The sequence below is a fragment of the Oryzias melastigma genome, linkage group LG5 (genome assembly GCF_002922805.2).
Source record: "Oryzias melastigma strain HK-1 linkage group LG5, ASM292280v2, whole genome shotgun sequence".
Classification (NCBI taxonomy): Eukaryota; Metazoa; Chordata; class Actinopteri; order Beloniformes; family Adrianichthyidae; genus Oryzias; species Oryzias melastigma.
In genome coordinates, this window is record NC_050516.1 from 2616039 (window position 1) to 2641702 (window position 25664).

The following is a 25664-nucleotide window of genomic DNA, read 5'->3' on the forward strand; positions in this document are numbered from 1 at the left end:
ACTCAGTTAGCTAGCATCATTGTAGTGCGACAACTAGAAAAGCAACAACAACAATAAAGGTCATCCAGCAGCTCATTTTTTTTTTTTTTTGCTTTACTTCTGGTACATCGTGTACAACAGGAATTTAATGTTGTTTGAAAGAAGATTGAGGGAGGCTAAGAAGAATACCGCAAAGAAAACTGTTGGAAACTAATCACTTAGATTATTATATTTTTGACAAGAGCATTTTGTTAATTGTGGAGTCACACCTGATCATTTTTATAGAAACTCAACGGTGAGGCTGGTGGGGAACCAAACTGCATCTTATCTTTATTTCTTGATCTCTAGTTTTGCCGGTATTTATTTTCCTTTGCTCCCCCTAGTGGCCAAATTTCACATTGCGGCCATTTCTTTTTTTTGCCACAAGAAAGGGCAAGAAACTTGCTTTTTTTTTAATCATCATTTCAGTTTTCATGACTAGGCTAGATGCGGCCCACGGGCCGTATTATTGACTACTCAATTTTACAATGGAAACGCTCAAAAAAGCGAACCGGACCGCTCAGTGAAACGAGGCTTAGGAGTCCAATCTGCTGTGAAACTCTGTCTGTTTACCCAGTACGAACTGCTGTGATTTTGGAAAAAAACTTCAAAGAGTTAGATAAACACTGAAAGGCTGGACTGGTTGACTTAAAATAAAGAAAGGCAAAGTTAACATCTCTGTATTTTAACGTGAGTTCATTTATCTGTGAACTTTTGTACCTGCAACTAGTTTTTCAAAACCCTCAGACTGTCCAGGGTTGATAACAGGTCCAATAAAGACCGAGGTAGCCACGCATCAACATCAACAACTATACTGAGGCAGAAATGGAGATTTCAGACGTGATAGATGCCGTCGTCCTCAGCAGTGCGAAACGCTTACACATGGAAATGGGTTTCTGTGACCTGATTTAGCTACCTCCACCGCACCCAAGGAGAACCAATTAGTCAAAAGCGGTTAAGATGGTGAGAGCTTAATCTAATTATCTCTTGTGCACGTTCTCTTTTTAAATTAGCTTAATTTGTCCTGCTGTTTTCACCCTCCACAGTCGTTTCATGTTGTTAGGAGACGACAGATTTTTTTTTTTATTATTCTAAGAGCTTTTCTGGCAAAAAAAGGACATCCTCGGATCATGAAGTAGCTCCTCACAAACATCTCTTACTATATATATATATATATTTTTGCCTCTCTGAATCTTTATAACAGACTGATCTCACTAAATCTGTTCAGTCACTTCATTTTGACAAACTACTGGGGCACAATAACCAGAGTAGTGGGAGATAGATTGGCACTGGGATGAAAATGGGAAGCTTTAAATCACAAAAGTCATTTATCTGTTCCCCGAATAGTACCCTGTTCAATCTCTGTCCTCTCTTTTGTTGCTGGAACTTGATCAACAATGTCCAGGTAGGGCTTCTGCGGCAGAGGAAGACATAGTTGTGCTCTCGAGAGCCTCTCCGATTTTTCTAGATTTCATTTTCCTTCCAAAGAGGCAAACAGCAATTTCTCTAGTGGGAAAAATAAAAGCAGATTGATGTTACTCATAAAACGTGTTGTCTTGTGTCTGTTTGAATGACACGCAGATTTTGTGCACCTATTCCACAAGAAAACAGCTGATCTGTCAGCCAACGTGTGAGAAATGAAACAGCTTTCTCGGTTCGACCGAGCTCTTTTCAATTTGCAGGTTTTGGAAAAATAACGCCTAAATAAGTTGAGCAGCGAGGAGCGAGTGAGTGCTGAGGGAAGCAGTTCTGTCTGAGATGCCTCCTGACTTGTTTGTGCGCTTGATAATGGAGCGTGTGGGCGAGTTAAAATGCAATCATTGCAGGGTTCGATGCTCTGAGCGGACAAAAGTGCTGCCAGAAGTAATGCACCACGCATCACCTCAAAGCTCAATTGCTCTATTTTGTTGTTTTTTTTCCGGTTTGTGTGATTCTGCGTGTGACTTTGTGAGTCTTAAGAGCACATCGACTCCACACATGCTCAGTTTTTATATCTAACAAACATTTTGACAGGTAAATTATTAGATATAAATACATTTGATGAAACATTTACTGTTTTCCATCTCGACTGGTGAAGCAGGCATGCAGCTGACTAATGTCTGCATGCTCCTCTGGATCGGATTTAGGATATCTTTCATGTTTAATTGAAATGCATGCATTTTATATGCACAGAGTTGCTTTGTTCTTTTCATAGAATTCAACTTTGTTCTTCTGCATTTCATTTTCTGCGCAGAGTGCTTTAAATTATACATTATGAATTTGTTGAACTGACTTTCCTTTTGTTCTACTCTAATATTTGCATCAAAGCGTCAATATTTTGTCAGTGGTGCTTCTATGCAGTGATGAAAGACTCTTTCTGTGTTTAGATATGAAGATAATCCTGTCATGTTTGAGGAGATGAAAAGCATGCCTTGCTGCTCCCTCTCAGCAGCTGATTACTCTTTCTGCAGACCTTCTCCTTCAGCCTCTTCCTCGGACTTGGCTGACCCAGCAGTGCCCCTAGAGGCCACTCCTGGCGATGCAGCACCATGCTGGCTCCCATCAGGGGTGACAACTGTGAGTGAGTGAGGATTGGAGGCAGGACTGGGGCTGGTGACAGAGTCAGGGGTTAGGATGACGCTGAGGTCGCCGTCGGGGACCGCGGTGGCCTCCGGGCTACCACAGGTCACTCCTTCGGTCACGGCGGGAGGGGAGGCGGCGTTCAGCAGGGGCTTGTGGGAGGCGTAGGTCACGGCAGCATCTGTGTCGCTGTCCAGCGGGAGACCAGAGCTGTTGAACTCAACTCCAGAATCACTCATCTCCAGAAAATTGTCAGAGGAGAGAGTGTGGTAGCGGCCTGGTTTGGACACTTCAAGTCCCTGCGTGGGAAAGCAGAAGGAAAAAGGGTGAAGAAAAGGTGCAAAAAGAGCCGAATTAAAAATGATTTAGTGGTAATGATTGGTAATGATTTGGAAGAGAAAGGAGGGAATGATGGAGTAAAGAAAGTGTAGAAAAAAATGAGGTCAGGGAACGAACAATGTGAATAATTCATGTTCATGTTCCTGAGGCCATATTTATAGAATAACCATCGACTCCGTTTGCAGCTGGCACAGCCGAACATCTTTGTTTCAAACAGAATGAACATTAAAAGAACAAAGACACTAATGACTCCTATGATTAAACCCAAGTGAATGCGAAGAAAGTCTGCAATGTGCTTGAAGGGCTTTTCAAAGCAAGGAGGAAGCTGAGAGGATTAGTTTTGTGTGACAACGAAAGAAACACCATTTCTTTATTTTGGAGGGGCTAAAAATGTGCATTCAGTGCTCCACTTCTGATTGGTCAGTTTTTACACTCAATGGCAAAACTAAAGAAGGATTTCTCTTTTTGTGGGGATTTAATCTGGAGGTGGGAAGATAAACCAGTTTGCAAAGAAATGTCATTGTTAATTTGTTACGCCTTAACATAAAGTGCAATGTTTTTGCTTATTTACAACAGAGCTAAAAAGAATAAAAAGACAATGATAAAGGATGCTCTAAAAACCCCAAAAAGCTGACAAATAAGAACATTTTTCTTGCTGAATTAGTTTCAGATACATTTTCAGTTACACGTTGAAGCTAACTTTGTTTTATTTGAAATCCTAATTTGATTTTTATGTTAATTTTGAACAAAATGTTAAAAATTTTAAAGAAAACCAAGCAAAAACAGCCCAAGTATCTAATAAGATTGATGTAAAAATAATCAAATAAATTAGTGAAAAGGAATAAAGAAATTAGTTTGTAATCATATCACCTACTTGATTTAAATGAATGATTCATTCATTTTCAAATACATTATTTGTATAAATATTTTTTTTAATTATATTCTTTTACATAGATATTTTTTCTATTGACAAACATTTTGCACATATTTTTGATAATTAATCTCAATGTATGACAATTTTTTAAATATTGTTGCGTGTTTATTAATAAAAATTACATAAATCATCTTTGTTGTGTGATTTATTGATAATTTTGGATTTTTAATGACCTGAATCTGTGTTGGTAAAATGTAAATTACTACAGATGAGTTAAGATGATAGTCATAGTTTTAGTGAAGTGAATAAAAAATAAAAGGGTAAGTAAAGCCAAGCAGGTATAAGATTACTCTTCCTTTCAAGCAATCTACTGAACTCCATTTGACAATATTAATATTTTATAGTTTAATTGTCTCATGCACTAAAGGCAAAAGCTAATGTGTTTAAGTATGACTAAGAGTAATAATTGAATTACTTACTGGTGTATGTGGATGTATGCATATTTTCCAATCACATTTAGGATTAATTATCCTGTTTGATTATTAATTGCTTGAAATAAAAATAAATAAACATGTTTTTGTGGCATTTTTCTCATGATGGAGGACATACTAGAATTAGAGATGAAAACTATGTTTGTGAGTATTTCTTTGTTCAAATTGTGATGCAGCAGATTGAAAACCGCCGTTTGAAAAAGCTCTCAGTTGTGATGCGGTAACTGAAATGGCTAAAGTCTTCCAGCTTCGCTCCATTTTGATGCCTCCACTTGCGGACCCATAGATCCATTAACGCCTTTGTTTCCCTCATCTGACTCAAAACCTGCTCGCCGTTTATGTTACATCAATAATGTTATCTTGAGGGGCTGTAAGCTAGTGCAAGAGAGTAAACAAAGGGATTGTGAGATATAAGTTGAAGGGTGCTTCTGTGGCAAAAGTCCCGCCCACTTTTTGAGGCTAATTTCTGCCAAACTTGCAGAAAGTATTTCTTTAAAAAATGATATGTTTTTTTTTTGGGCAAAAAATTACATGAACATACTTTTACAAAAGATAAAAATATAGTTGGAAAGGGACTTTAACACTTTATATTAAATTGTATAATATTCTTCTGGATACAATAAAGAATAATATTAAAATAAATAATATTATTTTTATTTTGATTTTACACAATAAAAGATAAAGACAAAGTGAACATTAACTGAGTCCTATCACCAGCTGAGCTCCATGAACATTGTCCACTTCACTTTTATGCTCTTTTTTGACTTTTACAAAAGGTCTTCTCTATAACCTTTAATCTGCTCCTCTGCTGACGGGTGCAGGCAGACATGATTGCTTTTTAATTACACGTGGCGCTTCCCAGACATTTTACAGCGGGACTTATGCTGAGTAATCTTAAGGATGATTAATGCTCCATCTGAAGTTTTGCTTGACATAACTTGAGGGCACACTTCCCCAACGGCATGCATGGGTTTCCTAATCCAAATTTGGTGCAAAACTCATCTTAAAATTGTTCATAAATATTTGCTGTCCTGATTTTTTGCATTAAAACTCTTCTGAAAATGGTGTTGGGGATTTAAAAACCAACCTGGAGTCTTTGCTGCTACAGAAAAGCCTTTGGATGAAAGATCCACAATGGAAAAATAAATCAGTTTGTCGGACTTTATATGGTTGGAAAATGTTAATATATCTTTGAGTGCCATAATTTTATTCCATAAATATTTTTTAATAAAAAAAGGTAATTTTATGTTCCACCTTTTCTCAGATCTCATGATTTCAAAAATGACTCTAAGGACTTTACAATAGGATTACCTTTTCAGCTAGCATGTAAAAACTACTTTAACTTATAACAGCAGAAACAAACATTGTTTTAAACATTTAACTTTATTTCGTTTTTCTGATCAAAATGCATGTCGTTTGTTCGTATTTGTCCTTTTAAAAGTGTTTTTCTGTCAGTTATATTGTTCAATGATTAGTCATTGAGGTGTCACAGAGATTAAAGATGTTTTTACAACCACCTTTCCTGAGAATACTCTCTGCTCGATCACGTACCTTGATGGTGACTTCTGTGCACTCCGACGGTTTGTCACACACGGACTGCGTCAGAGACTCCTCGGTGAACCTGGTGTACGCCTCAGCGACCACCTGCAGACACACACGTGCAGAAGACATGAGCGATTGCCCACAGCCGCCTGACATCAAAGCTTTGCTTCTACAGTCCACAGAGGCGCTGCCAGAGAGGACGCTCACACAGGCCACACTTCACAGCACAGGGAGCTCCGACATCCAGATATCAAAGAGGAGACTTCTCAGACGGGGTTTGCCTTTAGGGTCGAGTGGAGGTTGAGAGGAGACAGAGCCTGCAGGGCAACAATTCTGCGGAAATGTCTGGTTTTTCCAAGACCACAGGAGGGGCGAGAAAACACATGGATGCTGATGGAGGAGGATTGTTATCTGAATCCGACTTTTTTACACAATTCCTGTGCATTTAGACAAGCTTTTTTTTTTGACTAAATGTTCATACTTAGTTGATTAAATTTTAAATGTAGCCAACATATTTCCAAAATAAATAAAGATTGAATATCAGACATAATGTCTCTATTGTAGTTTATGCTGTAAATATAGTCAATGTAAACTAAAATAGTTTAAAGCTCTAGTGCTGTATAAAGCATTTACGTTTTATTATAAAGATGAACGTTTTGGTGATACCATATATTTCAAGGATTTTACGCTGTTAGACAAAATAATAAATAATACTTTCTGTGTAAGCATAACTTTAAGCTCTTAAAGGTCCATCTGTCAGAATTTGTAAGTCAGAACAGACGATTTTAATAAAAAAGGTGGGAGTTGGTCTGCAGACATGAAAATTTGAGTTCTTTGTTCAACTGATAAGAAACATTGAATTGACTCACAAACCAAAGCTCTTTTTTATTTCAAAATAAAAGCGCTTGGTTAGGTGCAAAATTGAATTTTCACATTAAATATATGTTTTAGTGCAATAAAAGCAATGCAAATATAACATGAGAATAAAGTTTATGCTTCTAATGATGGAAAATTTGACTACATTGTTGTTTAAACAATCCAGCTTTATTTATTACATGTCAGGTTCTAAAAAATGTGATTAAATCAATCATTTTAATTACAATACAAATGATATTGCATTTTATCTGATTTTATCATTCCTTCAGAAATTGTGTTCCTGCATAAATACAAGACTTTGCAAATGGTTTACAAAGTACTGATTATGTTACATGGTTGTTTTGACACTGAGCTGGGAGCAAGGTGAAACTTAATGACTGAAATGTGTCTCACATTTGTCTCCTGGGTGAGATCTGACCAGGCTGCTGACAGGATCTGGGTCTCCTCAAGTATATGACAAAATCCATACTCTGTACAAGTCAGTGCCAACAAGGGCAGCTGCTGTCTCCTCCACCTCCACCGTCAATGTAAAACTGACATCAAGCTCACTCACAATGAAAGACCCACACAGCATCATGTAAGAACACAACACCCTGTCAGGACTTACACAAACACAATGTTGAAGACACACACGGATAGACAAAAACACACACTCAAACACAGAAACACAAAGAGACAGCCTGATGCTTTAACATTTCTCTTTAATTTGAATGACAAAAGTCATAGGTCTCACAGGAAATAGTGTTTTGCCAATCAAATTAATACGTTTTAATATTTTTTTCAAATTAATGTTATAAATATTTTTAGTCTGCCAGAAAACAGAAGAAAACTAGTTAATTTATAACTTCTTCAGTCTAAGAAGCAATGACCAATCAGCCCACACTGTTACCAATGAAATGACTAATTGCATCAACTTGCGTCATCTGAAGCTTAAAATTAAAGATATGTGTCAGAATATCACTTTTTTTTTATGTTTCATATGCATTCGCGTTCGGTCCATATTATATTTAAAATTTAGAATTTATTAAGATCAATTTCTGGCTAACACAACATGCTAAAAGCACCTACAACCTATTTTTTATCAATATAGTTGTACGTTCAGTTAAATAAGCACTTCCTTTTTGACAATTGTTCCTGGTTGTTGATGTTTTGAAGTAAATGTTAAAGCATGTATCACACAGGGAAATTTCCCCATTTGTGTTGTCATACTTTACAACTAAATAAGCACATCAGACTCAACACAGACAAAGACAAGCATAAAAAAAGCACTGACATGACACTGTCTGATTATTTTAGAACAAAAACAGCTGCTGCAAAGCAACAAAACAGCTAAACCGACACATCCACACTCAGCAGCTGAAACATCCAACAAAATATGATAATTCAACCTGAAGAATTATGTTTAGATGGGAAATAAGTTGTGCTTGAGAATCTTTTAACCCACTTATCACAGCTCCACACTTGATTGCAGATCTTTTATATAGAAAATGTCTGCAAAGCAATATGTTTCCCTCACACACATCACACAAATGTAATGTTTTTAAGACTAATACATCAACTAAAAATACATTTTTAATAGTGAGGACATATTCAGAAATCATCTTGAAACTCATTTTCAAAACATAATTTATACCTATGAAATATTTGTTTTTCTGTCCATCCCAAATAATAAAAGTTTGCAAGAGTTTTTCTATTTTACTTTTTCTACTTTTATTTTGAAATATTATAATTGAATGGTTTTGCCTCCTGAACCATAAACAAAGAAGTGGTTGACAGTAGCTACACTGCAAGGGAGCAAGTCTTTAGAAAATCTTCTAACTGGACAAAAACTCCTGGATTACGGGACCTTTTTTAGAGGGATTTGCTTGTTTTTTGCACACAAACCTGAAACAGAACTGTATCTACCATCTTGTCAGATCTGATCTTAAAGCTTATCTGACCACAATAAGCCATGACACGGTCTCATAAATCAAAGCTCAGACACGGACATCTTTAAAAAAGCAGAACTTCTCTGAATATTCTAACTTAATCCAGTTAGGAGGAGTTCAATACTGTTGTTTTAAAAGTTTTTCCTAAAGATTTTTGTTTCCTTCCTGGTTTGCCATTCATGCTCTAAATCCCACACCCCATAATACATGAATAAAGGATGAGGTCTGCATTCAGGCCAGCTCCATCAATCCTGATAAGTCTGTTAGGATTACAGAGACAGTTCATTTCAAGTCGTAGTGCCAGATCTGCTTAAGGTAATTTATTGACTTGTTGTCAAATTAGGTCTTCGATCAGCTTCTGCTGCCTCGTTCTAGTTGATGGCAGCAGTTTCCCCTCCGTGTGTGTGTGTGCAGGATTTAACAAGCGCTTAGTATCTGCTCCGGCTTCATGTTACTCAAACACACCACACTTCCAAACAAACTGAGCACACACTTTTCTGAGACTGTCATCAGTATTCTTGCTACACAAACAGTAAGTTGATCAAGAAACTGATTGGCAACAAAAGCGGGTTGATTCTTTAAACATGGAAACAAGGGAAGGAGAGAAGAAACAGAGAGGCCCGAACGCAGTTCTCTCACCGAGCAGAGGCTCCGTCTGAGGCTCCTTAAAGTCAGAAGAGATGGAACATGCACATGCAACAGCGTTAGCAGGGCCAAACATTAGAGCTGCGTGCACAAGGGCAACTTTTCCTCAGCCCAGACATAAAAACAGATAACTTTAAAAATGTGAGAGGGAAAAAAAAACATTGACAACAGATGTAGAGTTGTGATTTGTCTAAAATGTTAGTGGTGGGATGAAATGGAAAATGAAAGAAATAAAACCATTAAGACGGATTCTCTTGATTTAGATAAAATGATCACTTATGGACTCCAGCTAGACCCAAAAATATGTTCAGTTTATGATAGGTTATACTAAATATAATGAATAAATTATTTGTTGTTAAATAAAGCATTTCTTATGTTTGTATTGGTTTACTGCTCATTTAAATTTAAAGATCTTTTAAAGGGAAATAGTTTTCCAGCCTGCAATTGCTCATATCAAAATAAAAGGAGGTCAGACTGTAGAGACTCAGAATTGTTAGAATTATTTATTTATAGTGTCTCTGCACACGTATGTGAATTGTATGTTTTGGGGGTAAATATTAGACTGCAGTTCATAAATGTTCTTGTAAGTTGTTCACATCAGCTGATATTAATATATCATGTTATGTTTGAACCTAAAGCATTTTATGCTTAAAATCTTCCCTTTTTTATTTTGTGATTAGTTTTTAAAATTGGAAAAAGTTTTTATGTGAAGCACTGTGGTATATTAGTTGGAAAAGTACTCTACAAATAAGACTTGATTTAATTTGATCTTTAGCTGGTTTTGATGAGATGTGAGAAAGAAGATAATTCTATTTTTCAGTGTGTTGCAATTTATTTTTATTAGTATACAACTTAGATCATTCTTGTTAAAAATTTAAAAAACTTTCTTGAAGTCAGCAAAGTCGAGATTTTACACCTCATCAAGAGCTAGCATCTAGAAATAAGAAAATTATAAACAAAATGAGTGAACATCCTTTTGCTTCATTCTCTTGACAATAGCAACACTTGATTTTAGACAAAAAAACTCAAATTTCACTGTAATTTTTGGTTTAATTCTACTTTAAAGGTCAATAAATGCCGACATATCAGATTGTAATTTATTGTCATTATTCTGGAAACAAAACAAAAAAAATTTGATTTAAGCCCTGAGAAAGTTAGTTTTAGATTTTTGAGAATTTTTTTGAGATGGGCCAACTTATAATAAAATAAAATTCTCATGTTGTTCACATATTTTGAGTTCTTTTCACTTATTACACAAGTTTTTTTTCACTATCATCAAAATGAACTACAATTAGGTACATAAAACTTAAAAAATACAAACCATTAGCTGAGATTAAGCAAAAAAATACCTATTGTTCGACTGTATAACATTTAATTTTAAGTCATTCTATCAAACAGTTTGACTTTTTAGCCCAGTTTACCCTTTTTAAGCCTTGCGTAGAGTTCCTTGTTTAAATTTTGATATTTTATTACTGGATTTCTTGTTAAGTAAAGGATGACTTGCTTCTTGGACATATATTTTTACTTCTTTTCTGTGATTTTCTTTGTAAAATTAGAGTTATTTTTATATTTATCTAGTAACTTTGTGCAGAGACCTGGATCTAACTCAGTTTTCAAGAGTGCTACTGCTGCCTGTGCTTAATTAACCCTGTGAAGCCCACTAAATCAAATAATTAAAAGAAAATTCTTTTTTTTTTTTTTCAAGATTTAGATGTTTTTTTTATAAACCCTTTAATTATATCCACAAAAATATTGAATTGTAATTTTTGAATGAGATCTACAGTATATAGTATCAAATAGAATTTGTTGGGTGACTTGGTGAGTTTTACTCACGTTAGTCTAATGCAAACATACTAACACAAGCACATTATTTACCCAACACTTAAAATTTGATCCAAACATTTTAAGATGTGGTAATAGTATTATTAGGAATTCATTATCAACTAATTTTGGATCATTTCAATACTCTAGGTAGTAATTTTAAGAAATGAAAAACAATAGACAAGTTACTCTCACCAAAACGTTTTGAAAATTAGCAAAACCTTTTCCCGCCAAAGATGTCATGGAAGCAGCCATTTTGAAATGAGCAGGAAAAGCCCTTCTACTGCCCCTAGTGGAGTGATGATGAACTACATGACACAATACATGGACAAAGTTATATATAACAGGTTTCTAAGGAAGGTTTGGATAATGCTAACCAGATAGGGGTCTCAGAAATGCAAGTATCAAATATGATACAAATGGTTATAAAGGGTTAAAGATAATCTCTGCTCTTCTCTGGAAATTGGGTTTATAGAAGCTTCATTTCCAGGTACTCTGCAGGGAGAAAACTGACCCTCCTCACATTCTCAGCAGGAGCAGAATCCTTCTGGATCTGTTAACACAGTCCGTCTGCCTAACTCAGACTTCAAAACAAGCTTTGATGATTTACCCAGCAAACTTCAGTGATTCCTCTACCCAAGTCCCTCAATCCTACTGCAATAAACAAGATTCAAATGGAGAAAAATGGAAGTGTGGCAGCTTGTTACCTGTCTGAAAGCCTCGCCGTCTCCCTTCCCCGCCTGCTGAGCGATGAGCATCAGCTTCCTGTTCTTCTCGTTCCTCTTGTGCACTGAGTAGAGGCAGGACAGCAGGCACACCAGCAACATGAAGGCGACGAGGCCCAGCAGGGCCAGGATGGCCGTAGTCAGGGGGGGCAACTTATATGCTGCCAGTGACAAAGACAGGAAAGACAAAAATAATGAGCATTTTCTGACTGCAGGAGTGAAAACTCAGCTGGTAGATGTCATCTCTTCTCCCTTATTTGTGTTTGAGCAGAACATCCTGCAGATAATAACAAGAATTGGTTGTTTTACCTGGAAAAAAGTCACCTATAAAACCAAGGCAAACCTCAATTTGGATGATATTCTCAGTAAATGTTTTTTTTAATGTTATCTGCATGTAATAAGGGGTCATTTTTAATTTATTTAGGAAAATATTTACACATACTTTTTCATACATTTACCGGACCACAAGTTCAAACTATTTCCAGGAGCTTACTGCTGTCAGAAATGCAGGTTAGGAGGACCTGCAGAATTTTACTCCTGGCTTTAAAAACAGTTAAAAAAAATATGAATGGAATTAATTCTCTTCTGGCAGGAAGAGCCAGAAAAGGTGGTCAGGGTAATTTACATCCACTGTGGTTTTTTAACAACCTGCCAAAGGTTGTCTTTGCGTTTCAAAACGAATGACTAAATGAAAAAGCAGATGCAAAAACTGGTTTGGGATGACAAAAGGGCTAAATTAAGATGAACAGAAATAGGAAAAAAATGTCAGCCATTGCTCAGCTCGGAACAGGAAGCAGAAGAAAAGGCTCACAGGGCTCAATGGCTAGTGTTTAAGTGATTAAGTGCATCTTCATGAATCCTAACAGAACATCTAGTATATGTCCTCTAGGAAAAGTAGGAATGAGTCATATTTTGTTTTCTTTCTGTAAGAAAATTTGAAGACAAATGCAGCTGAATAATTCACAGAGTTAAGAAAAAAAAATAACTTTTGAGCCTTTTTTGTGAAAAATGAGTTTGTTATTATTCCTCAAATCCCTTTTTCACTGCAACATTTATTTATTTAAGGAATCCATCCATTAGAATCCCTTTATCAACCCTTTGATCATGCAGGCCAGCGATCTAAGCAAACAAGTCTCCCTGAACATGCGCTCATTTCCAGGTCAATAGAGATATAATCTCTGCATGTCCTGCTCTGACTGTAACTCTGCACCAGAAGGGGGTTCAGGAAGGAATTTCAGCCAAACAACCTTAGCTGACACCTCACGTGGAGGAGCAGCCGCTCCAAACTTTTTAGAGAACAGAATGTGGAGGAACAGTCTTAGCTAAACAATTGTTTAAAGGGATTTTTCTTCTTACGTTCTACAGTTATGTAGATGTGAGCCACAGAAAAGCCAGCCAGGTCTGTGACCTTCAAGATTCCCGTGTCAGCTGAGTTGATCTTCTTTATGGTGATCTCCGTTCCCTCCACCGTCAGTCTGCCGTCCAGCTGAGGGTCCAGAGGGTCCTCCAGAACCCCATGACTGATGATCACTCGGTCCTGATTGTCTGACTTGAGTTTGAAAACAACACTAACATTGGAAAAAGGCTGGTACAGTTTTATCTTCAGGTTTTCTCCTTCGGTGGGCTTCAGGAAAATCTGGTGATCTGGGAAGACCAGAAGGACAGATAAAAGACTTTTCCCTTAAAGTTTGGAATCAGGATTGTTCCAAAGAGTTATAACCAAAAACAGGAGACGATCAGACATAAATGGAGGCATTATAAAGAGCTGACCTTTCCACATACTGGTGCAAGCAGCAAAGCTTTGAGGAGGCAGCAGATTCAAACACACCTTTGACATTGAGACAGTTCTTCATCTTGATTTGGCCCTCACGGTCAATCACGGTGAAGCTTCCCTCGTCTGTCATCCTGACTGAGGTTAAGATCACCTGCTTCTCTGTCACTCTGAGGCGGCTTGCATAATCCTCCCCCAGCACTGAGGTTTTGTTGTACAGCAGCACAGGTGGAGACTCGGACACGGGCAGCACGTGAGTCTGGTTGACTTTAATCAGGGAAGGTCTGAAGACAATTACATAACAAATGAATTTTATTAAACGCTTGATCTTCAACTGACTCCACGTTTGACTTTTGCTGACTCTACCTGAACTCCAGAGTGATGGGGCCTTCAAGTCCTTTGAGATGGATGGTGAAGGTATCTCCATACTTCACCATCTGCTCCAGTGAACAGTCTGCTCATCAACGTCGGAGAGTTAAAGGAAAAGATGGGAGGTCAGATATGATAACTTATCTTCTCGGAGCAGCTATTTAAAGTCTCACTCCATCATCTTTTGATTCATTTTCAAAGCATTTCCAGTGATCTTTTAATTATGATTAAAACATTTTTAACCAAAAATGTTAAAACATTTTTCTCATGGAAATAGTTTCTGCAGAATAGTTTTTTTTTATCACTTTTTTTAATACGATCATGATTCACAACGATTTGAATGAATGATTTGAATTTTAATTTGAATGAAGAAATAATCAGTAATGCAATTTTTCACTTTTTGATGTCTACCATCATAAGAAAAATGCAACAAGAACATATTAACAACAATAAAAAGATGATTGTGTGTGAATAGTGATCCTGTTTCTCTTTCTTGTAGTTTTTGTCAGATTCCGAACGTTTTTTGGCATGTAAAGACTCGAGCACACTTTAAGCAATTTCTGTAATCTTGGTATCAAAACATTCAGCTTGATATTAGTATGTTTTACGTTATTTAAGATTTTACGCAATTAATACGATTTTTTGACCCATTTTAAGTCAATGTGAAATTTTACAAATTCTTTTTGCACTTTGCAACTTCATCAAGTTTGATCTCAAAAACATTCAGCACATTTCAGACATTTATGCGGTCACTTTTGGTAATCATAAATGTTATGTAATTTAAGATTTTAAGCAATTTTTGCGATTTTTTTTCACGAAAATTCTTCAAATTCTTTGTGCACTTTATGTGTATCAAAACATTGAGGACATTAATGCTACTGACGTTTTAAGGCTACGTTTGAGCTTAGCTAATATTTTAGCAACATGCTAACGTTTTTGGCTAATTTGGTATATACTGAGGTTTTTTGGGCTATTCCTGTGTGTAGCTAATAATAACAACATAACGCTTTTGACTAATTTGATATTTACTTAAGATTTTTTCAGGCTGTTTTGAAGTTAAGCTAGAAACATGCTAACGTTTTGAATTATTTTGGCATTTTTTTAGGATAATTTTGAATTTAGGCAATATTGTAGCAACATGCTAGCTTTTTTGGCTAATTTGACCTCTAATAAGCTTTTATATTTTGAAATACTTAAACAACTTTAGCATAATGCAAATATCATCCACATTTTTAGTAAATCCCTTCAGCAATTACAGCAAATTATTTCTGCAGCTTCAGCAAGCAGCTTTAGCATCATCAGCAGCCGCTTTCAACAAAAAGCATCCCCACTAGCATTATCGAAGGTAATGCAGCTTTTCTAGTTTTCATTTGAGTTTATCTTTAACAAAGTTTCTTCGGTTTACAATTCATATCACAAGGGGACACATTCTGAGGGTTATTTATGCATCTTCATCCCAGAAGCTCCTACTTGGAGCATGTTGTAATTTAACCAAAAGATGAAAGAAGAGAAGACACTTTAAACTCCTTTTTTAGTTTTCAATTAACAGCATCACAGAAATCATTTTTACCCCCCAGTTTAAGGAAGGCAGCAGCGGGAGGCTCACCCCTGACTGTGAGGATGAAGTGCTCGGTTGCGCTGGAGTTCGTGCTGCTTCTGATGATGTAAACGCCCTCGTCTTCCTCCTGCACGTCCTTCAGCACCAGGTCGTCATAGGTCAGCTGGGCTTTTGATTCGTTAACCGGCTTTCCTGCTCGCATTATGAACACCTCCATGGAGGGCTTGGTTCTGGGTTTGAACACCACCTCTAAGTCATTCAGGGATTTGATGTCGATGTGGACGTCCTCGCCGAAGAAGGCTGTCCTGTGCTCTTCATGGACTGGGAAACAACAACTTGTTACTTCTCAAAAACACTCATCCCTGCATTAAGATCCACACCGACGTGTTGTGTTACCTTTTGAAGACGAGGACACAACTGTGAAACACAGAAAAACAGGAAAAAATATTATTTTGCTTCAAGAGCTGCAAAACTAAGAATGAAAAAAATTGAAATGTAAATGTTTCCTATATTAATGGCAAAAAACCCAGTCAGATTAAAGTACAGCGTCTCTTGAACAAAATTTAAACAATACTTGCAATGTAATTACACTAAAACAAATTGTTTCTGCAGAGAGTCTGTTCAAATATTAATTTCTCTGAGTCTTCTCCCAGGTGGCTGATCATGTTTGTGCTTACCCGTGCAGAACAGGGCGCTAAACACCGCAGCTCCAATTACGTTCATCTTGAATCAGGGGACTCTGAAAATTACAACAAAAAACACAAAAACAGACATTTGTAACAACATATGGACCTTACAAAGGTGTCAAATTAATTCAATCTACATCAAATTTTCTTGTTTGACGAGACATATTTGTTAACTCATTTAACAGTAAGGTGAAAACTGCTTAATTGGGTTTGGTGTCTAAATTTAAAGCGTCCTCGGTGTGTAAAAACATGTCAACTTCAATCTGTCCCGAGGCTGAGAAGTCCACCCCCCACTCCCCCACTCTGCACCAACCAGCTTCATTAAACAGGGTTTCACAAATTAGCACTTCAGGTTCCCGCTGTGTCATTTTCATTGGGTTTATAGATTCAAAATTAATTTTGCTCAAAGTGTTTAGAGACCAGATTCATAATAAGTTTCACTGTAAACATTTATTTATTAAATACAATGAAGAAATCCTAAAGCTGATTTTGAAAACTTCAGATAATTTAACAGCTTCTAAATCCACCAGCACTTTCTCAAATGTTTTCCTGACTTTGTTAGTTGGCAGATTTTCTTCAACTTCTGGTACGCCACAATTAAAGATGGTTACCGCCGTTATAGCTTTATCTACACGTCTTACTCTGCAAACAGCCTCACACTGGACAAGCAGGGAGGGGCTTCTTCTCATTTTTCTTTAACTACTGTTAACTAGCTCATCTGGAGCACCTATGGAGTTGGAAGAGGCTTAGTGGGCCGGGCACACAACGCAATTATTAATTTCCCCTCCATGATCAGTTCACAAATGCTTGACATTTCCGTGTATTACAAACATCAAATGTCCTTGATTGGTCAATGACGGCGCGTTTTGAACGCTGTGCACAGTGACACGTGACCGCGAGAGTTTTGAAGGCGGAATTTTCGTGTGTTTGCATAAGCTTTTCTTTAAAAGTTGTTGCTTGAATGTGCGTTGCTGAAGGGAGTGTGAACATAGCTTTGATTATTTTCCTGTTTTCTCTTAGTCTTTGATGGTCTGATCTCAAATGGACATGGCTGAATATTCACTCCAGGAATGGACCCAGATTTTATAAGCTTTTCTAGACTGATGATCAGCAGACTTATCTTTTCAACCTCAAAGGTGCACAAACAGTATTAGTTGCTTTTCTTGAACTTATTATATTAATTCAAACTGTCTTTGTTTGCTCCACTACGTACACATTCATTACTTTAATGGCTGCATGGTGGTGTAATGGTTCGTTCTCCTTGATTACACTAAGAAGGCCCTGGTTCAAATCCCAGCTAGTTTATTTCTCCAGGAACTCCAGATTCCTCCTACAGTCCGAAAACATGTTAAACAGGTTAACTGGTCCCTCTACAGTCGCCCCTCGGTGTGTGTGTATGTGTGGCCCTGCAACAGACTAGCAACCTGTTCAGGGTGTGGCCGCTTTTGCCTGACAGGATCTGGATTGGGTCCAGCAAACCCATGTCCTGAAAGAGATTCAGGGGGTTCTGAAAATGGATGTAGTAAAGTTTCTGAAGTTCATCTGAAGTTGCTCAGTTAACAACTGGTACAGGTCAGATGATTTTGTTGTTTTAATATTTAAAACCTTGCAAATGATTAGCAAATATGTACATTTCAGAAAGAAAGATTCTTTATTGTGGGGATAAACAAAAAACATCTGTTTCAGTTCTAGTTCTTCATGCTTACCCTACTCCAGCACTAACAATAGTTGCATGTATAGTGAAAATAAAAACAGAGAATTGAATTTTTCTTTTGTGACTTTCTTATTCTTTTGCTGACATTCATAAATGTTGCTTTTCAAATTGATTTACATGTCCTCCCTTTCATTTTGATTCCTACCTGCTTTTCATTATCTGTTTTTACTATGTTTGTCCTCATCGATTTAAGTCTATTTCAATCCTAGCTTCTTCAGTAGAGTGCCGTCTATTTGTGATCCTATTTGTTTGGATTTTGTTCTATTGAACTGGTCAAACTCACCTTAGAAATCTATAACGCTGCATGTAAAGAAGTCTTAAGAACCTCTGTGATGGGAAAGGAACTGGCACAGTCAAAATGACAGATCTACTCCTCTTCTCCTCTAACTCCGCTTGTGCAGTCAGCCTGACGGTTGGACAATAAGAGCCCTTTCAATCACTTCTGACCTCTGCGCTGTCCTGACAGCAGGAACCCTCACGGGGCAATGTTCAGATGATTTGTGCTGTCTGCTCAGAGTGCTACATCTGTAGGAATGGACAACTGTGCAACACCGAAGATTAATGGCAGTGAGCTGTCCCTAACTTTAAGCATTAGCTCAGTTAAAACAAATAAAAATGATCTGGAGTCCCTTCATTGACATGCATATGAAGAATAAAACTTCTTTTTTGCAAGAAACTGTGATGTTAAAGCAAAAAACCTGCTGGAATTTTATTTCAGGTGGAAAATACAGAACTATTCAAAGAGAAAAGACAGAGGGAAGCCAATTTACTTTCCTGCTGTTCATCAAAAGCCATCTCAGAAATGACGCCCCGACAATGTTCAAGAGCCTCCTTTCATTCTTTGCTGGAGTGCAGTAATCGTGCCTTATTTTGCCCACCGCTGCTCTGAGGCAGGTGTGCATTCTTTGACGTTAATGTTCTACGGAGCCATTAGTGCACTGCTTCTGTGAGCGCTCATGCTGCGGAGCTGAAAAGACATAAATCACCGCCTTGATTTACTCAAGAGAACAGCCATACGTCTGATGAGAAAATGTGAGGTTGCTGCTAATTTTACAAATGGAGGACTGCACTCAGCAACGCGCACCGGTCGGATTACAGGCTGGGAAGTTTCAGAAAACAGCAGAAGTCCAGCTTGAAAGGAAAAGTCACTCAAATTAGGTTGCTGAAGAATTAGAAAAATAAAGTATTGTGCAAGTCAGTGAGTGTTGGGGCTGAAAGCACTCACGGATACATTAGTGGGAAGCTCGCTGCTCCAGAGCAAACATCCTTCACTGGTTTGTCCGCCCCTAAACTCTCCTGTTTCCTGTTATGACCAATTAGCTAATCTAGGCTTTAGGAGGCAAATCCTTGATGAAAGTGTTTGTGACACATCCAGCAGCCTCTTTACACTGAGAGACAGGAAGGCTGACGGATTAAAGAACATTTTCTCCAGCGATTCCCAGCACACTCAGGAAGCTGGAGTCATCCTCCTCCTGTTACATCAGGAGTGTTCCTGTAATTTTATCAAAATGGTCTCACATCAGGTTTTTCTGTTGGATTTTCTATTTTACTGATATTGAGATGATATAAGTCATTAAATCTTGTTTTTTTAAGTGTAAAATTATAGTTTAGGAGCTCTTTATTTCTATGACTTAAGAAGGAAGTCCCCTTTTCTCCATCCACAGCCTGAATTCCCCCACTCTATTGTGCCCTGATACCCAGAGGAGCTGCTGGTGCATCTTAGGGTGTGTCCAAACCACCATGAAGGGGGATGTCCCATTATAGGAATGCAAGATGGAGGAAAAGCATCGGGTTTCCCTCTGTCCTTTTATCTTTTAATTGTTTAAGTCTAAAGTGAAGTGATTCTGCCTGTTTGACTCCCTTCCAGACAACAGATGAGGTGATGGTTTGCACATATGCTTTTCCCACAGGAAGCTTGAAACATGCTGCTTCAGCAGAAAATCAAGAGAAAATGGTCAGCTGATTAAAGAAATAAAATACAACGTTTATTTTACACACATTTGAAGCATTTGGACAAATTTACATTTGATTGTCTTCCATTCATCAAAATCTCCCATTCAGCTGTGAGTCTTCAAAGTGACAGCTGGGCCACTTAGTCAGCAGCTCTAATGTGTGCCGTAGTGCGCTGCGTAACCGTTTCCACCAGAATGGAGCAGAAAATACCCCCCAGCTCCAGGAGGGTATATCCCGAACACACGACGTGATAACACGCCACGTGAATAATACACGAAAGGGCTGCTCCACCGAAGGAACGCGCCAGAGCCTGAGGGTTTTTACGTGGACCAAATGGGAGGAATCGCTGTTAAAAATGTGAATTTCTGTGCGTAAAATTGGTCATATTTGGCCCAGCACCTCCCTGAAATCCAAACTTTAGCCGCTTTTACGCACTGAAGGCGTTCACAGCTCACGCCTGTGCGCTGGAGCCTGTAATCGCTGCTCTGTGGGAGGATTCCACGCCATGCACAAGCCGCTCCACGCGCGCAAACACTCCAAAGCAAAGAAAACCTGCAGAATTTAACCCACTCTGTCCCTGTCTGCTCAGAATCCTGTCACCAAACGCGTCGCTGCATCGTACAGTAAAACAGATCATGGGAATTACCTTAGATCAGCCTCGAATCCGACTCTCACTCAAACGGGAGGGGCTCGGCGGTGATGAATTTTTATTTTTTTCCCCTTCTTTTACTGATCCCGACCACCCCTCCACCCCCTACTCGGCAGTGGTACTCCTTAACGGGGAAGATCGAAAGCAGCCAAAGATTTCGTTCGGCCTGACTCGGGTGTGGGGATGCTCTCACTTCGGCGTTAATCGGAAAACTTCGGGAAAGAGCGGAGAGTCTGGCTCGGAGCCAGCAGAAGAGAGCTCTGCGGTTATCTCTCCATCCAGCCACCATTGTTCTCTCAGTCTGCTGTTATTTAATATCATTCTGAAGAAGGAATCCTCGTCTGACCTTTTTTGGATTCCAATTTATGCTTAAACATAATATTTATGTTTCTTTATTTTGGTTCCAAACTATATTTAAACCATGAAAAAAGTGGGGAAATGTCAAAACAATTACATATAAAAACAAAATAAATACATCAAATCGCTGTCAGATCTCTATATAATCTCAATGAATGACACTGAAGGTCTGAATTAAACAATATGTCAACACATTTTAATTTATTGCCATTTGTTCTTTTGACTTGCAGTGACAGATGTGCAAATATTTTTTGTATTTATTCTACAATCAAATACTGTTTAACCTGCAAGTAGTTTGTGCATTACTTGCTTTTCTTTACATTTAAGAACCCACTCTGATGAAAATTGCATTTTAACGTGCTCTTGTGGAACTTTTCTCATGATAAAGGAGACATATAAAGAAAACTAAGCTTAAAATGTGTTTAAAAATTGAGTATTTCTTTAATCAAATTGTTGTGAATCAAGAGCAGATGAAAAATGCAGGAAAAAAGCTTGTAGCTGTGACGTATAGGTCCTGAAATCGAGCTCCTTTCTATATAGGATATATCCACTATAAGTAGACGTACGTCTTCATTTTCCTCGTCCGGTTCAAAAGGTACAGCTTCAATATTGCTCGCCGTTTTTGTTGCACTGGTAATGCTAGGTAAGCTAATTGGATATTGTAAACAGATGGATGATGGGAAGTGGGGTGTACTCCAGCTCAACAGTTCCACCCATAACTCAGAGGTGAATTTCTAAAGAACTCCTGCTGTTCTGCAGAAACTATGTCCTAGAAAACAACTCAAGTTTTTTTAATTTGGGGTAAAAGCAGAAAAATCATAATTTAAAAACATTAGAAATGCTTTTACAGTAGGTCATCAGATGATTGCAGTGGGGCTTTAAACCCTATAAAATGGTGAATAATGGGTGGGCTGTTTGGAAATGATTATTCTGAATTAGGACCTTACATGCATCACTTTGTTAAGCATTTCAGAAGTCTGTGTTCTTATTCCCTTTTTATTCAGGTCGATGCAGAAGCATGACTCAGAGAACGTGCACGTTTACACAAAATCACGTTTTCAGAGAACGCTTGCAATTGACCTCCTAATGGAACTGCTGTCCAAACTCCTTATTTTATTATTCATAGCCTTCCGACTTTACTGCTGGAGCTGTCCATGGTGCTAAACTGCCTCTCAGTATGTTGTCGCTGTCCAAGGTCCTGATCTATTCTGCAGCTGCAAGTCAATGCTGTTTTTATTGTTCTGAGTCTCGCTCCAACTCTTTTTCAAAGCAAGTCGTTTATTTATTTATTGTGCAATCTCAGAATTCTATAATAACCAGATAAATCATTTTAAAGTAAGGTTATTGAAGCTTTCTGTTGGAAGATGAAGAAGGTTGTATTTACACTGCAGAAGGTCACAGAACTCTCCAGTCACACTGAACCCATCATCATTTTTTTTTATTTTATTCATGCAAACATATTTGTTTGTGTTTCAATGTAAACAAATCTACACTCTCTTTAATGCTTCTAATGAAAGCTTTGCAATTTATAGTTTCATGCTGGGAAATCATTTTCAAGTTCTACAAAACATATTTGACCAAAGCACTTTGTAGCTATTGAGTCTTTTCAGGTCCATTTTTAATATAAAAGCTAAAAATTAACAGATTAAATAAAAAAAAATATCATATTGTACAGGAGTTGACCCTCTACATCCCTTAAAATCCTTAAAACATGATTGCATGTGTTATTTGGTGTCCACTATGAGTAAAACCCTGTGAGTTAACTCAAGTTGTTGCTATAATAATCATCATTGTAATTACAGTAATCACTAAATTGGTTAACATAATTGCCCCTCATAAGTGAACACAACTGTGTGGTTGATTCTCTGTATGTTACCCAGTAACCGTGACCTGTTCTCTAACTTTTCCCATCAATAGTTGGGGTGGTCTACAGCTATTGCAGTGCAGCACCCCGACCCCCATGACCCCATGATGAAACCGATACATCTGATGGTTTGAGTTGTTTTCAAAATATTGAACAACCTACAATTGCTGATGCAATTATATTGATTAATGTCTTAATGCAGTAAGAAACCAAACACATATAGCACAAACATCGAGACAAGCGGAAAAACTGAGGAGAAATATTTTAGTTTTGTGAGTAACTTTTGTTTCCAGTAAGTGAGATTTAAAAAATACCTGTTTTTATCTCTACATTTACATACCTTTTAAATATGATTATTTTACATTTTATGATTTGAAACACAGACTTTTAAGTCAGTTTGTGTGTTAAATGTTTAGACTATTAGATAATTTGGCATAATTTGCTGTTTTGATGATTATCAGTCTATAATTAAATTAATTTATGATGTATAATAAAATACCAACATTGGGATTACATTTCTGAGTATTTCTTTATGCATATAGTGAAAACATCTTTAATAAATTAATGCTTTTATACAGTTTGTACAGGATCTAATGCAGGTATGTCCAAAGTCCAACCTGTTGCCTAACTGCACATAGGTTTCATAAAATCATTAATATCCACATTTTGTACTGCTAGACGAGATATGCTAACCGGGAATAAAAGGTGCATCCTATTGTCAAAAAATAAAAAAATGTTAACCTCATTTAAATGTATTGCTGTTCAATAGTTAAAGGAATGTGATACCGATTAGTTGACTCTCACAATTCCACCTCACCAAATCTGGCCCTAAAAGTTTAGACACCGCTAATCTAATGACTTCCTGTTTGACTAATTAGGAACAATTTTATGTTTTGGAATCAAATCTTATGTTACTTTTGTTATTTCCTTTCATTTTAAGACATTCTTTCATCAAAACTGCTTAAAATAAACATAAAACATTGACTTTGTCTTTTCTACAAATTCAGTTTTATTTCTTTCATGTTTCATACACAACAGTTTCCAAATAAAATGGTTCCACAAGAACTGAAGTTTTTAATGACGAAAAACAGAGAATGGAAACACAAAGATTTATAAATATGAAAGGACAAAATCTGAAAGAATCTTAAGATTGAAACACTGAATTGGCTCAGCAGAGCAAATATTTCACAGATTGATACAGTGCAGTTAAACATGAACATTTCATAAAACAAAACAGAATACTTTAAATTGGTCTTCGCTTTTTTGGTTAATTAAAAACATTTTGGACAAAAAGCTTGCATTTTTTACAGATATTAATTATTAAACTTGGAAAAGATTCATTTGTTTGATTAGTTAATGACCCTGGAAATCAAGAGATTTAAACTTTTTTATATATCAAACCATTTTTTCATGTTTAGAAGTTAGTATTAATGTAAAAACGGAGGTTTATTAAATGTAGTAGTAAACACAAACGCTGTTCTAACAAAAGCACCTATGTTCTCATGCAAAGTTGGTGTTTTTCTGATTAAAAGTCAGTTAGAAAGAATGACGTTCTCATGATGATTTGACCAGAGATAAGAGCAACTACAAAGATTTTTCCTCAAAACGTTTGCTGGCGTCTGAGCAACAAAATCTCTCGGCTGCACAAGTTGACACGTTAACTCTGACAAACCGTTGAAGCTGATTCTCTTGAGATGAAACTGATGTTTGCTTTGACTCAATTTTTGTCTGTAATTTCTGGTTATTTTCACTACAAATTGGACCAATTTAAAAAAAAATACAAATAAATAAAGCGACTGAAAAAGATGTAAGTTTTGAGTGTAAGGATTTCCATTTACTAGAAAGCTGAAGGTGCTTCTGTGCAAACAGAAACCTGTTTCTATCTTTGTAAAAGCAAAATGAAAAAAAAAAAAACATTTTTTAAAGCATCTTTCTGTTTAAGATGCTGAAAGTAATGGAAAAATCTGCATTCTGAATTCACAGTTAATTGAGTGAAGATTAATTTTCTCAGGTTAAGCTAAAAATAGAAAAAATACACATTTGCAAACGTAAGGTTAAAATTTTAAAGAATAATAATCTTTGAAAATGATTCTTTTTTTATTTTACTTTTAGATGAAATGAAATCCAAAGAAGAGGCGAAAAACCAAACCGGTTAATAAAATTCATCAACATCTTTATGGCACAAAGGAGCATAATAGAGTTCAGATATGAAGAATTCTTGTTTCCTTTTTTTTAAAAAAATCATTAACAATAAGAAAATGGTGAAAATCATTTCTTTTTTTTTTAAATTCAAGTGTTTGGAAACAATCTACCAAAACTGATTCTTTTGATTTTGATTACCGCCTCTTTAATAAATTGAAATTAGCTGAATTTGTTTGGAAATTAGGTGAGAAGTTTTTTAAATTTGGAGATTTATTCACAGAAACTCTTGTGACATCATTAATGTTTACTTTGCTTTTTAGTTAAATGTTACAGTAAAGTTAAGTATTTTTTTTAAAATAGAGACAATTAAGCACTTTAAGAAAAAATGTTTCTAGTTTTGTCCTCAAAGGGCCTAAATGATGTTAAATGAAAGTATAAAGCATGGCACATTAATTTGGTGGTTGTTGTTTTCATTCTCCTACATTCACCGTTCATCTCCATCCGTTATCAGACGCCACGCTCCGCTAACCTGCTTCATCTTTTCTAATGTTTTACTATTTTTTTGTAGATTTTAGATTTTTTGGTTTTCTTGGCTCTCATCTTGTTTAAGCATCTTCCTCCACCTCCTCTTCGAACTCGCCCTCCTCCTCGGCCGTGGCGTCCTGGTACTGCTGGTACTCGGACACCAGGTCGTTCATGTTGCTCTCGGCCTCGGTGAACTCCATCTCGTCCATGCCCTCGCCCGTGTACCAGTGCAGGAAGGCTTTGCGGCGGAACATGGCG

General features: G+C 37.0%; 2 protein-coding genes across 3 annotated transcripts in view; both read right to left on the reverse strand.

Moving 5' to 3' along the window:
* Positions 1-1104: 1104 nt before the first annotated feature.
* On the reverse strand, positions 1105-20806 carry LOC112144886. 2 transcript variants are annotated; one of them, XR_002918986.2, is made up of 11 exons: positions 20516-20806; positions 16194-16255; positions 15913-15933; positions 15565-15837; positions 13956-14043; positions 13647-13873; positions 13175-13462; positions 11801-11979; positions 9267-9291; positions 5833-5925; positions 2823-2876 (listed from the first exon to the last, which is right to left on the reverse strand). XR_002918986.2 is itself a non-coding variant. In XM_024269739.2 (10 exons), the coding sequence occupies exons 2-10, from the start codon at positions 16237-16239 to the stop codon at positions 2454-2456; spliced, it is 1638 nt and encodes a 545-aa protein (XP_024125507.1). In that variant the 5' UTR covers positions 16240-16255; positions 20516-20805; the 3' UTR covers positions 1105-2453. The 2 variants fall into 2 exon arrangements, 1 of the variants encoding a protein (XP_024125507.1); XM_024269739.2 differs by lacking the exon at positions 9267-9291 and having other exon boundaries at positions 1105-2876; positions 20516-20805.
* A 2918-nt stretch (positions 20807-23724) lies between these two features.
* LOC112145667 (tubulin beta-4B chain) overlaps positions 23725-25664 on the reverse strand; it is a 7505-nt gene continuing 5565 nt past the window's right edge. Inside the window, exon 6 of the mRNA XM_036211789.1 lies at positions 23725-25664. This exon is cut by the window's right edge and continues 2 nt beyond it. Within this exon, the coding sequence (XP_036067682.1) occupies positions 25487-25664 (178 nt within the window). The 3' untranslated portion in view covers positions 23725-25486.

What these genes read in the sequence shown, in the direction of transcription:
- LOC112144886 (XM_024269739.2), bottom strand. Translation starts at nt 16,239, where the DNA reads ATGAACGTAATTGGAGCTGCGGTGTTTAGCGCCCTGTTCTGCACGG. An exon ending in TGTGTCCTCGTCTTCAAAAG is followed by an intron (nt 15,838 to 15,912) that starts GTAACACAACAC and finishes GTTGTTTCCCAG; the next exon opens with TCCATGAAGAGCACAGGACA. An exon ending in GAACTGTCTCAATGTCAAAG is followed by an intron (nt 13,463 to 13,646) that starts GTGTGTTTGAAT and finishes TGGTCTTCCCAG; the next exon opens with ATCACCAGATTTTCCTGAAG.